This window comes from Pavona decussata, unplaced genomic scaffold, assembly GCF_977016875.1.
Source record: "Pavona decussata unplaced genomic scaffold, jaPavDecu1.1 SCAFFOLD_254, whole genome shotgun sequence".
NCBI classification, from domain to species: domain Eukaryota; kingdom Metazoa; phylum Cnidaria; class Anthozoa; order Scleractinia; family Agariciidae; genus Pavona; species Pavona decussata.
In genome coordinates this window covers 1618883-1631383 of record NW_028145657.1, presented here as the reverse complement: position 1 = coordinate 1631383, position 12501 = coordinate 1618883, and the positions used below count along the sequence as shown (strand labels likewise).

Here is a 12501-nt window from a genome sequence, read left to right as displayed (position 1 = left end):
TCAATCGCGCGCGAGCGAAAATACTTGATGGATAATAACAGAGGATATCTTCACAAAACATTAAAATGCAAAATCATTATTTACGAAAGATCTCTCTGTTAAAATTACATGAAAGTAGTGCAACTGTATCAGTGTTTTGTGAATTTTTCTGGATACAAAAAATGGAAAAAATCCAACGAGTACATTTTCTAGAAATAAAGGAAACCTACGTTGCCATGGAAACGGTACTTAGCTCAGCAAGACGTACGAAAATACATTTTTTCTTAGTTAGTTTTACACCATACCAATTTTGGGCGTCCAGAAGTACATAGTTTCCAAATAACGTCTTCTAACACCCGTACACTAAAAAAATTGTATTCGGTCACCTTAATTTATACTAAAAATGGTATCAACGTTGCCGGCGTGCAAGAAAATAAATGGCTCTCGTTCCAAACTCCTTTCAAAATACATATTGCGAATCATCAACAGCAAAGCTCCAAGATCGTGAAGTCTACAAAATCACTTATAGTAAACATCGTTTTACAAGAGTTTGAAAATACGCTAGCATCGATTCGTCAGCTAGTCAGTACTTTATTTTTATTTTTCACGTTGCGGTAGCTCCACTGCTCCACTGCAATTACTTTGCGCATCCTACCTGTTCATAATTTCTTGCGCCATTAGCTGGCACACATGCGGACACATAAACAATGCGGTTTTGCTCAATCTCGTACCCAGAGTCCTCAGGCTCTTTGGCTCTTTGCTCGCCAGGAAAGTCCTGGTGAGGAACCGCTGGCCAAAGGGCCTGAGGATTAGGTTTTGCCGTGAGGCTAAGCTCGGTAAAGAATTGATTGGGCATTTTCTCCTAAATGAACACGATGACCCCTATTTTAATTTCATATATTTAAAGAACGTACGACGTGCAATGAGATATCCATTTTTATTTTTTTATTTTCGTAGAACCATTAATATTATTACAATCTGTTTACACCTTAGTTGAAGCTTATAGGCGCTCAAATTGTTCTATTATGCATAGTTTCGTTTATAAGGCATTTTAGGAATAATTTCTGGAATTATCGAGTGCGCCTCTTTCTTAAGGCTGAGCTAGCAAAGTTGTTATATACACAATGTACCGAGACTACTGATCACTAGCTGCCAGCTCAAAAAAAATTGGGCTACATATCCTAACCCCAAATTTAAATGCTAACCGCAAGCTGCTTGAGCTAAATTAAACTAACCGGAGAGCTATTTACCCTAGGATAGCCGGAGTGCTGTGTAGGCTAGCCGGAGTGCTGTGTAGGCTAGCCGGAGTGTTATGTAGGCTAGCCGGAGTGCTGTGTAGGCTAACCGGAGTGCTTTGTAGGCTAACCGGAGTGCTGTGTAGGCTAACCGGAGTGCTGTGTAGGCTAGCCGGAGTGCTGTGTAGGCTAACCGGAGTGCTGTGTAGGCTAGCCGGAGTGCTGTGTAGGCTAACCGGAGTGCTGTGTAGGCTAACCGGAGTGCTGTGTAGGCTAACCGGAGTGCTGTGTAGGCTAACCGGAGTGCTGTGTAGGCTAGCCGGAGTGCTGTGTAGCCTAACCGGAGTGCTGTGTAGGCTAACCGGAGTGCTGTGTAGGCTAGCCGGAGTGCTGTGTAGGCTAACCGGAGTGCTGTGTAGGCTAACCGGAGTGCTGTGTAGGCTAACCGGAGTGCTGTGTAGGCTAGCCGGAGTGTTGTGTAAGCTAGCCGGAGTGCTGTGTAGGCTAGCCCGGCGGAGTGCTATTTTTGTTAGTTACAAGTCTTTCACAGAACCTGACAAGCAGAACAGCTACAGGTCACATGTGCAGCCCCCTAGGGCAGAAAATAAGCTGCGGTAGTGACCCCCTTCTTATATTTACTTTCTTGACTTGGTGCAATGAGCAACTATGAAAAGTCTAGAAAGAGTTTCGCTACAGATTTTTTTCGATGGAACCATTTCTTCAGTGTCGTGGAGCTTTTGCTGTGTTTTTGTTAAAACAGCATATTTAAAACAAACACGAAATTGCTCTTTGATCGGGAAGAGGTGGAAAACAGCAAGTGAAGGAAGAACTTATCATCGTCCCGGCGTTTCAGCGATTTTTTCAGCATATGTGGGAACTTGAACTTGAATGAAAAACGACCAACTAAGAGCACTGCTTTATTATACGGGAATATTAGTGATTAGGTGAGAGAATTTTACCTTCCCAGACAAAAACTTATGCTTTCCTGTACGGTCCAGTCTGATCACTAAGTGCATTATACATGCACCAACAACTTTATTCTTTGATTTAAACATGGTACATCGATACATTGAGACTAGCCCACAAATAGCTTAGCTAATCTGGGCGGGCGGGCTAGTGAAAGATTATGATATTATAAATAAATAATAAATGATAAATAAAGTACAGGGAAAAGAAGAACAAGGAACAAATTATTACTTCATACTAAGGATTATCGCTTACCTACTAAGGATTGTAACTTACGTGTACTAATTCAAGATTATTACTTACTGTTACATACATACTATTGTTTAATACTTACTTTAGATTTAACTTTTGAAATAATTTGAGAGATTATCTCATTATTTAATATTCTGCATTCGACGTTTGTATTTCTATCATTCGTTTAGCCTGATCAAATATTTGCGTTGAAAAGATAAAGGAACGCAGAGTGTCCAAACCACTCTAGACGTGATGCCCACTTTCCGTGCATGGAGTACGTTTTAACCGGACTGAATCGAACTCCACCCGCCTCAGCTGAAGCAAAGCAATCCGGACAGCCTAGATAATGACCTTAAAGATTGCAACTGGATCATCATAAACGCAACTTATAGAAAAGTCAAAGCCCGGGGGTGGGGAGGGGGGGTACTCCCCTATGTAAGCTTCATAGTTATGTGGTTTTGAGCCGTTTTGTCTGGTATAGGGTGAAGGTTTTAACCGTTTTGGTCTCAAAGTCTTGAAAAAAAAGGTATAGATTTTATACAAACGGGTATGTATCTTAGAAAACCGTCTGACTGAATGGGCATGAATTTTACAGGTCTGCAGGAGCCGTTTCTCGAAAGTCCCGGTAACTTACCGGGCCCGATAAGTATATTTTTAAATGTTTTTTCGCCGATTACACAGTGATTACAGACATGATACTTGGCCAATGTTTTCATAGAACTATAAGATTTTAAAAGTTAGTATTCAATGCTAATAAAAACTAACTTCTGTTAAGAAACATTTTCCACTAAAGACACTTATCGGACCCGTTAAGTTACCGCGACTTTCGAGAAACGGGCCCCAGGTCTAAAACAGGGTCAAAGTTTGGAGAACCAAGCCACACACCCACCCTCAGCAAAACGTCCAAGGAGTACCCCTCTCGGGAGTCAAAGGCTTTAAATAAGGATTGCTATGAAGTTAGCTACAGTATAGGAAACCTTTTATGTTCATGATCATATCATGCTACTGCATTTCAATGGTTTCATTCATTTGTGTTTCGCTTGTTCTTTTCATGATCATTTCAGTTTCTGGTAGACCTTCCCCCTTCTCGACGTCAACGCTTGTGTCTGTAAAAACAATGAAGAGGATAATTGTTTATTATGTGAGAAATCAATCTGCTGCCTTTACGGTATGCATAGTACTGTGACTGGGTTAGTAATTCCCCAAGGGAATAAATGTGATGGAATCACAGGATGGAAGTTTAAGCCTGGTGAATATAGCGGTTGTTAATTGAGTGTCGAAAGCAATTTCGCGTTTGCTTTGGTTTTGCATTATTACGCTCTGTGATTGGTTAACTCGCGCAACTTTCTCAACCAATGGGAATCCAAAGCAAAACCAATCGTGTTTTCGCCGCACGCGTTTTCCCGCGCTTGGCCCCAGTTACATGTATTTGCTTCGAATTCTGATTGGCTCGTTGTGTTGTTTATATCTCTTGCGATTGGCCAGAGTAATTACTTTGATTTTGGTTTTACGACACTCAATTGGAAACCGCTCTAAATGGGAATGATGTATTAGGGAGTTTAAGAAGCTACAATGGCGACGGCAACGAGAGCGTCACAAAACAATAGGATTTAATGACAAAAACAAAGGCCCTGCACGTGCGTTATAAGTCTTGGTACATTTCTTTGCTGTTCTCGGCCAAATAACAACGTGAAATAACCAAATTCAAGGTTTTGTGGAGAACATGAGCGCATGACGTTAATTTTTTCATTCCCTATCTCAACTTGAACGTCGTTCCCAACTTTTGTGTTACTGGATAGTTCGGCCACATTGTACAAGCTGAAAGAATTGGAGTAATCGGAAAGTACAAGTAACGAGAACTTGTATTTTTAGGTCATGTTTTCGTTGCCGTTGCCTTCGTTCGACTTCGTGGTTTCTTATATTCAGTAAGTGACACAGGCATACTCGGGAAAAAATCTTCAGTATGCCTGAGTCACTTGCTGAATAATACATCATTCTCATTAATCCTCATGCAAGGTTAGGTTCACCGTTACTCGTTACCAACTGAAGAAACAAAACAAAATAACTATCAAGGAAAAGCAGCAGTGCTTGAACAAATCAAGGTCAAGAACAAACGAATTATGAACGGGAGTTAAGTTAGCTGTATCACGAATTTTTTAAATTATCGTTTAAAGTTAAAAAAAAAGTTCATTCTGTAAACCTTGAGGATCTCTTTGCCGTACTCTCGAGAAAACTTCCCACAGTGTTCCGATTATGACGATAACAATAAGGAAACCAGCCAAGCCGCATAGTACATAATCACCAATGTCCATCTTCGTTTTAGAAGACCCTTTCATACTCTGCCGTCTTTTCCCATGTTTGTGAGTGTTGAAGCAGGGAATCTGTAATGGCATTGAATATAACGGCTTTATAAAAAAACAAAAATAAAAGAAAAATTAATTTCCTGAGTGGAATTAGAGGAAAAGTATGCTATTTATTTATCACAGCATTTTTATTTAGTTATGAGCTATTCAATATTAATAATGCAAAGAAGAGCATTCTCACAAAATGTTCACAGTGTTATCAGATAGAGATTTACACAGCCTATGCATGAAAGCTCTGTGCTTGCCTTAGCAGTTACATCTATACCGGTCCCCGTACGGTGACCCAGCTGTGCAATTGTGTAAATCTTCCTGACTTTGGTGTAAATGTGTGGCACAACCATGTAATGGTTGTTACGGGTCCAGCCACACCGTAAGGGTAAAAAACGTAATCAGATCTAAGCTGTTTCCCTAAACTTTCAATCCGTGTTCGTTTTGTACGCACTATGATTTTGTCGGCTGGATTTGACGGTCGGACAGTAGCGACAGTATCAGAGAACGAATTGACACCCGACTTACTACCGATCCATGGAAATAAAAGTCGGACCGACACAGAAAAATTGTTGCAGTTGCAAATGACTTAAGCAAATCGGGCTGACACTTAAAGAATCTACTGTGCGTACGATTGGCGCTCTAAGAACTGAATGCCGAGCCGACAAATTAAGGTGACAAATCTTAGCGTTTTAACTGGCCTTAAAAACGTAGCGAAAGGTTAAAATATTGGCCAGTGCTGTAAAAGAGCGGGTTGCTGTTAGTAATAGTAATCGGAAGGTCATGAGGTCCGACTCCTGTTGGGAGAACTTGGATTTTCTCAGTTTCCGAGTTTGCCTGTGTCCCTGAATGAAAAATCCATCTTTCACACTTGTGGTTGTTTTGCTTTGGTTATAAAATTGTTGTTAATAATAATAATAATAATAATAATAATAATAATAATAATAATAATAATAATAATAATAATAATAATAATAATAATAATAATGCGGGAGGAGTGGTCTTTTATTGTTCTTCAAGGGGCGGGTCGAGGAAGGGGGGCGAAGGAGGAAGGTTTTTTTTTTTTTTAATAAAGATGTTGGGTAGGCAAAGACAAAAGAATTAGGCTTGAATAAATTGATATGATCACTCAAGTCAAGCCTTACAATTTCAACTTCAACTTCTACATCCTCCACTTGGAAGGGGCATTCTGAATCATGAAACCTGTCATAGCGGTCAGAATCGTCAACGTCGTCAATACCAATGCCGGTAATGTTATTTCTCAAACAGTCCATGAATTTTTCATAATCTCTTGATTTTGGCATCTTGACACCCACTCCAATATAAGGTACTTCCTTCTCAAGAAAGTCGACAATCGTAAAGTCAGTTCCCTCTCCGCACTCAAAAAGCCATATCTTGTCCTCGACGCCGTTTTCAAGGCTGTCAAAGAGCTCCTTTTCTGTAGAATATTCTGTGACAAAGAATCGCATAAAAATTAAAAGCAAAAGTAACTAGCCTCATCATATGCATCCGGATAATTCACCTTCAGTAGTTTAGAGAGATCTTGACTCCGGTTCTTAATGTACGTGCTTTGTACTTTTTAAACTTTGCTAGAATTTATTCATGTTACTGCAGTGCAAGAGATAAAAATTTGATGGCCGTAATTTTCAACTGATGTACATGTATTCTAATGACCGACAAATTTTCGTTATTCCCAGAAGAGAAACGTCGCTGTAACATCAGGATGTATCGTAGACAGTTTGGTGTAAGTCTGTATAAATTTTGTTTGCTATTCAAGGATATCAGGACGAAGAGTATTACATATTTCATGTATAGAAATGAATTGTTGCGTAGTAAAATGGTTTACGCATTTCTGTGACCAAGTTTCACCATTAATAAAACCTGCTGTATTCAAACTGGCTGACGCATTTTCGACAGCAAACTGTCATTTGTCCGGATACGGCTTTAAGCTTGTGCGCGTTTGGGTCAAATTTCTTTCTGTACTGATATCACAAATAGTTTGTCATGTGACAAACAAGCTTCCTTGAGTCTTTCGAAGGCGCCGTTTGAGGAATAATCATTGCTAGTTCACTTTTATACATAGATTTTTAAGAAATGTGGAGCAATTTCTGTACTTTTAAATATTTGGAATTCTCAACATACATTGCTCTTATACGATAGTTTTAATTCTTAAAGTTTTAATCTAATTAGATAGGGGACCACAAGTGTATTAGTATCGTACAGTGTTTAGTGCATCACAATTCGCCATCGTTTCTGTACGCCTTACGTGCCTTTATTTACAGTATGTAACACAATTGAATGAATTATACCTGTTAATGTGGCTCCGTGACTGAATCGCTGAAAAAAATTCCTGCTTCCCAAAGGAACACCAACCTGGGGAACAAATTATGAGGTATGTTGTCAGTTTGGAAAACTGTGTTACTTGTGTTGCGCCTAAAGCCAGAACAATGCGAGACCACGCGCGGTTAGAATGAATTGCACCTCGCAGTAGAAGCACGCTCGACGAGAGAGTGTAACACAGATTGAGTCAGAACCGTGTGCGGTGAGAGGGCAACACACCTCGAGCTAGAAGCACGCGCAATGAGGCATGGATCACACTAGCGACCTAAGCGACAAAATCGGAGTCGGAATCAGAAGAATCGTCTGACCTACTGAGTCTGAATCAATACGACGGAAGCAGAAACGGAAGCCTCACTTTCGTTCAAAATGTAGGAAGGCCGCCATGTTTTTCATTCAAAATCTCGCGTAAAGAGATTAGGAATAAGCTGTGTGATTGGCTGATTCTTCTGCTTGAGATTCCGATTCCGACCAATCAGTTCACATTTGCTCGCAAGCAATGGAATGAAATGGCTGCATTAAAAAAGGGTACGATTATAAAAATACGCCATAAGTAAAAGGAAAACATGAAAAGGGAATAAAATTAAAAAAATACTTCTGTTTAGAAAAAAACACTTCAACGTCAATAATTGTTCATTTTATAAAAAGTACTAAACAGCGTTTGCTGTGTCTTTCAGAGAAAATAAATGCAGCTTATCATTATTATTATTATTGATATTATTATTATTATTATTATTATTATTATTATTATTATTATTATTATTATTATTATTATTATTACTATTATTATTATTATTATCGTTATCGTTATCGTTATCGTTATCGTTATCGTTATCGTTATCGTTATCGTTATCGTTATCGTTATCGTTATCGTTATCGTTATCGTTATCACTATCATTATCATTATCATTATATTATTATTATTATCATCATCATCATCATCATCATCATTATCATTACCTTGTTACCAAACACTTCATCCAGAGGTTGCATTTCATCGGCAGTGAGGGAGGAGGAGACCTGGGCAGTAATGATTGACATCAACACCAAACCCATGATCATCCACAGTGAAGCATAAGCTCGTGCCAGCGATGATCTTGGGATCCGGTCACCATAGCTACCGAGACAATGGTATAGGGTAAACGCACTACCGAAAACTTGATTTAATCCCCATCTGTAGATTCATTTGATGTCTCCTTGGTGGAGTACAAATATAGACCTATCCTGACTTATACCGACTCAGTCCCAACTGAATGGATCTTAAATGAATAACTTGCAAATAAAATAAATAAATCATAGTAATAACTTAGGGATCCTGTCACCATAGCTACCAATTGTAGGAAAAAAGTTAAGATGATCCCATTGAATTTCCGCATCCTCTTGACACATCATTTCTTACACATTAGCGCACTCATACAGAGCACTTAGTGCAGATTTGCCTTGAAGGTCAGTTCCCCTAAGCGATTTTAACATGGCGATCCCATATTTTTTCTTTGATATATTTAAAAGATACCACCTCGATGATATGTCCAACTTTGCAAAATATAAGTTTTGAAATATTCTTACCGAATCACTCTCACAAAGTGTTTTCAGGCACTTCAGTTGATTGGAATCGTATATATGCTCAAATTATCCTCTTATTTTAATAGTTTCGTTTTTTCAGCAACACTCTCGAGGCATTTTAATGTACAATTGTTATGCTATTACGTATACAAGAGGAATAATACGAACAATTTCATTCCCAGAAATAACTTTCTGGAAGAAATATATCCTCTTCTCTCTCAAGCCTAGGCATTTTGATACCTCTGTCACAAGTGTGCAAAGTTGTTTTAGCTATCAGTGTTTTCGGTAGTATTAGCACAGGACCGAGGCGCGCATGTTCGTGCCGTGGGACTTGAAGCGAGCACCGAAGGCGCTAGCTGCTAGGTAGGTGAAGGGGCATGCTCTCCCGAGAAATTTTTGAGTTTGTAACCTCGGAAACGTTGTTTCGGCGTTCCTGAAGTTATTTTCAGTTGTATCTTAATGCATGGCGAATGCTGTAAATCAAAACTCTCAAATATTAAGGTCCTCATCAGAACTAAAGGCTGAATCATTATTGTCACATCAAAGTACTGGACATCATATAGCAAGCAACCGGACGCTACGTCCGGCCTCCGGCAACAAACAAAAACCCTGGCCGCTATAGGGTAAAGACAAGCACGGTGGTCCCCTTTTTTCAATAATATTTTAGAATGAGATAGATGTAATGACCAACCGTAAATAGTTTGAAAAATCCGCCACAGCTTCGTTTAAAATGGAAATACCTTAAATATAATGGTTTGAGTGAGATTCAACCTAACCTACAGGTCTAGACTTGTTGCAAAGCGATTTGCGCGTATGATATTTTGCTGCAATCTGTTTTGCGGCGTTTTGTGCCCTCAACATTGATGAAATTGTAAGAGCGAACTGCAGATGCGTGGGGGGTTGAAAAGTTTATTCCAAAAATTATTTTAGCTGTCCGATCATCCTTGCATTTGATTTATCGCTTTAAGTATTGGCGATTACCGTGTGTGTGTTTAGCTATTCTTACGATTCTTGTCTTACGAACTGATAATGTCTTCAATATTCATTTGCTAATCAAGATAATCGTCCTGCTCATTTGCAAACCAGATAAGATACTGTCGGCTCCGCTTAAGTGATTTGACACTTCATTTATTTTGCCCTCCTTTTCTGTACGATGAAAGGGTAACGAAGAGGAACATTTTCCGTTATGGGTGAAAGGCTAAGTCAATTCAATCAACACTTTGCCATTTGCTCGTATGAATAAAACGTGCGTAGTGCTTTGAAAGCAAAAAGTGACATTACCCTGTTGTTGTCATGGTAACGATGGACCACCATAAGCCTTCTCGTGCACCTTTCCAGAACGACTTTGGAAAATGTCCACAGTTTGCTTTGTGATCCTGTGAACAAAGATGTCAGGTACTTTTAAATTCAAAACCTTTTTGTTGCTTGTCATCCTTCTTACAAGCTAACAGGTTTTTCAAATGCCAGTTGGTTTTCAATTTCTTGAGTTTGAGATCAGTAGAATGGCTGTTTAACAAAAGTTAATGTCTTAAACCGGCATATTATTTTTAGTACAAACTCAATTTGTGAGAACTAATTCAAATACGCCGACACATTGATGGTCCATAATACTTACCAAGAACCAAATAATTATTCCTGATGTTACAGCTGTCATTATGCAAAAGACAAGCAGCCTCCATATTTTGACAAGGGAACTTAAAATCTCTCTTATTTTGCCAGAAGACACTTCTTTTATGAACAGCATAGGGGTGTGCAACCTCCGTTTGAACAGTGTTAAGTTGGAAGACCATGACGTTACGGGAAAAGTGAAGTTTATGTCATTCTTCTTGCAAGTTTCATTGTTTTCAGAGTGGTCTGAAAAGCATTTATGCGCAAGGTTGCAAAACGCTGTTTCGTTTGAAAACTGGTATTCTTGCATAAAAATGAACTGAGGCTTCTCCCACTGACACTGCACACAAGATCGGGATTGTTTTCCCGAAATACAAAAGACGTTTACGTTCAGAACTATAAAAAGGAAGCGAAGTTCCTTAAAAGACATCTTCAGGCCAAATTGATTTTTCTCTCTTGTCAATATTATTCAAGCAGGTAGTGGGCGTTCTAGACAAACCAATCGTGGAAAGGCTCTTATCAATTAACAACCAGGTGTGATCGAATGTTCCAGCCGGGAAGCGACCCGGAATGATAACATATTTATTCGATTAACCGCCCTAGGCGCTTAGGCCTGGGGCAAACGTCGAATCTTTGTCGAACTTAATTCGTCGCACCTATTAATTTTGAAATAGGCGCATGAATGGACTGCGCAAACGTCACAAAAATACCGACTCCCCCATCTGCCAAACACTATTTCCCTTCCTAATGAGCATGAGCTGTACAAAGGCAATTTCGCGACCAGGAATGGCGAGCTATCGAAAGTCATTGCTGACAATGGAAATGTGTTTTTCGTGTTTCATGAACACTAAATATAAATGAATGACATGCAAATTGCCTATTTGCAATAAATGCTCAGTGTTTGAGTCTTCACTTTCTATTTTTCGCAATTAATTGCTAAAGAAAGGCCTGACGAGCACTGTATTTCGGCATTTCGCTAATTAGGATCGACGCAAGTTCGACGTTTGCTACTGTACAGGCCCATTTTCACAACGAATGGAAAACACAACGTTTTGTTCAACGAATACTTCTTTTTTACTCTGATGCTGGTTACAGTTGTTTCTCGTCTATTTTGAATCTAATTAAGTTCGTACAAAAGTCTCTTGGGAGGTTTGATTTCCCGCCCTGAACGAGTGATTTGCACGCGGGCTTGTACAGCTACCACACTGGAATTAAGTCGACTCTTTGTCGAATCTATTTTTAATAAATTCGACGCGACTTAGTTTTGTCGTTTGCCCTAGGCCTTATTTAATTTTGGGCCCATGAGGGTGGGCGCTTATTACAGGCGAAGTGGGCACTTATTCGAGGGTGGACGCTTATTATTTTCCCAACAGTTTCAGCAAACAAGGGCGTTTTAGAGAATAACAAAACAAGGGATAACAAGACAAGACAAAACAAAGTGCAAAAGCTAACATAAACAATCCATACGCTCCTCTTACTTCACGCTGGGCTAGGACAGAAATGTTTATTTTTTATTTTATTTCATTTTTTTTTTCGGGGGGGGGGGGAGGGAGGGGGTTGGGGCGGGCGCTTATTAACCTTTTGGGCTTTCAGGGTGGGTGCTTATTTGAATGTGAGTGGTCAATCGAATAAATACGGTAAGTTAATGTTTTTAATCGTAAAAGGTTTATTTTCTTGAGCGTGTGTAATAAAGATACCCTTTCTCGGACCTTCACTCTCGTGACTTCATTTCTATTTTTTTGTTTAATTCACTTCTCTATAGAGTAAGTCATCAAGGTAACGTTAGGGAAAGAAAATCGTCATTATAACTAAAATTAAGACACCCGTATTTTAATGGTCGCTTTCCATCCCTTTCTCCTTACTATAAAAAAGTTTAAATTGCTTGTTGCCGCGGCTAGATTCCACCTTGCGACTTTAGAATTTAAGAATTAACATCGAAGTCGGGATAAAAAAGAATATTTGCAAATTAAAGTCTTGAGCTATAGGATATAGGTTTTAGGTCCAAAAGGCGTTTTGTTCCTTGAGCACAGGGACGTGGGCAAGACCATGAAACCTGGTCATTAGGCAAGACAGGGCTATGTATTATCCCGAAATTAAAAAGAATACTGCTAGCTAAAAACTAATTCTTAAATAGCATTTACAATTGCGTTCTGAACTAAAGCTTAATCCCCATAAGGTGAGCGAATTTAGTGATAAATTCAAATTATTCCCGGGGCAAGTATCAAATG

At 39.2% G+C, this 12501-nt stretch overlaps 1 protein-coding gene across 3 annotated transcripts in view; it reads right to left on the bottom strand.

The window, feature by feature from the left end:
* LOC146456504 (uncharacterized) overlaps positions 1 to 10716 on the bottom strand; it is a 36458-nt gene extending 25742 nt beyond the window's left edge. Inside the window, exons 1-7 of one of the 3 annotated variants that reach the window (XM_085092974.1) lie at positions 10281 to 10716; positions 9947 to 10041; positions 8063 to 8219; positions 7075 to 7138; positions 5911 to 6215; positions 4615 to 4819; positions 2898 to 3520 (exon numbers count right to left, since the gene is read on the bottom strand). In XM_085092974.1, coding sequence (XP_084949100.1) covers positions 3417 to 3520; positions 4615 to 4819; positions 5911 to 6215; positions 7075 to 7138; positions 8063 to 8219; positions 9947 to 10041; positions 10281 to 10703 — 1353 coding nt within the window. In that variant the 5' untranslated portion in view covers positions 10704 to 10716 and the 3' untranslated portion in view covers positions 2898 to 3416. Of the gene's footprint in view, positions 1 to 2897; positions 3521 to 4614; positions 4820 to 5910; positions 6216 to 7074; positions 7139 to 8062; positions 8220 to 9946; positions 10042 to 10280 lie in introns of those variants that run through there. The other 2 variants (XM_085092975.1, XM_085092973.1) reach the window with 2 other exon arrangements.
* Between the last annotated feature and the right edge of the window lie 1785 nt (positions 10717 to 12501).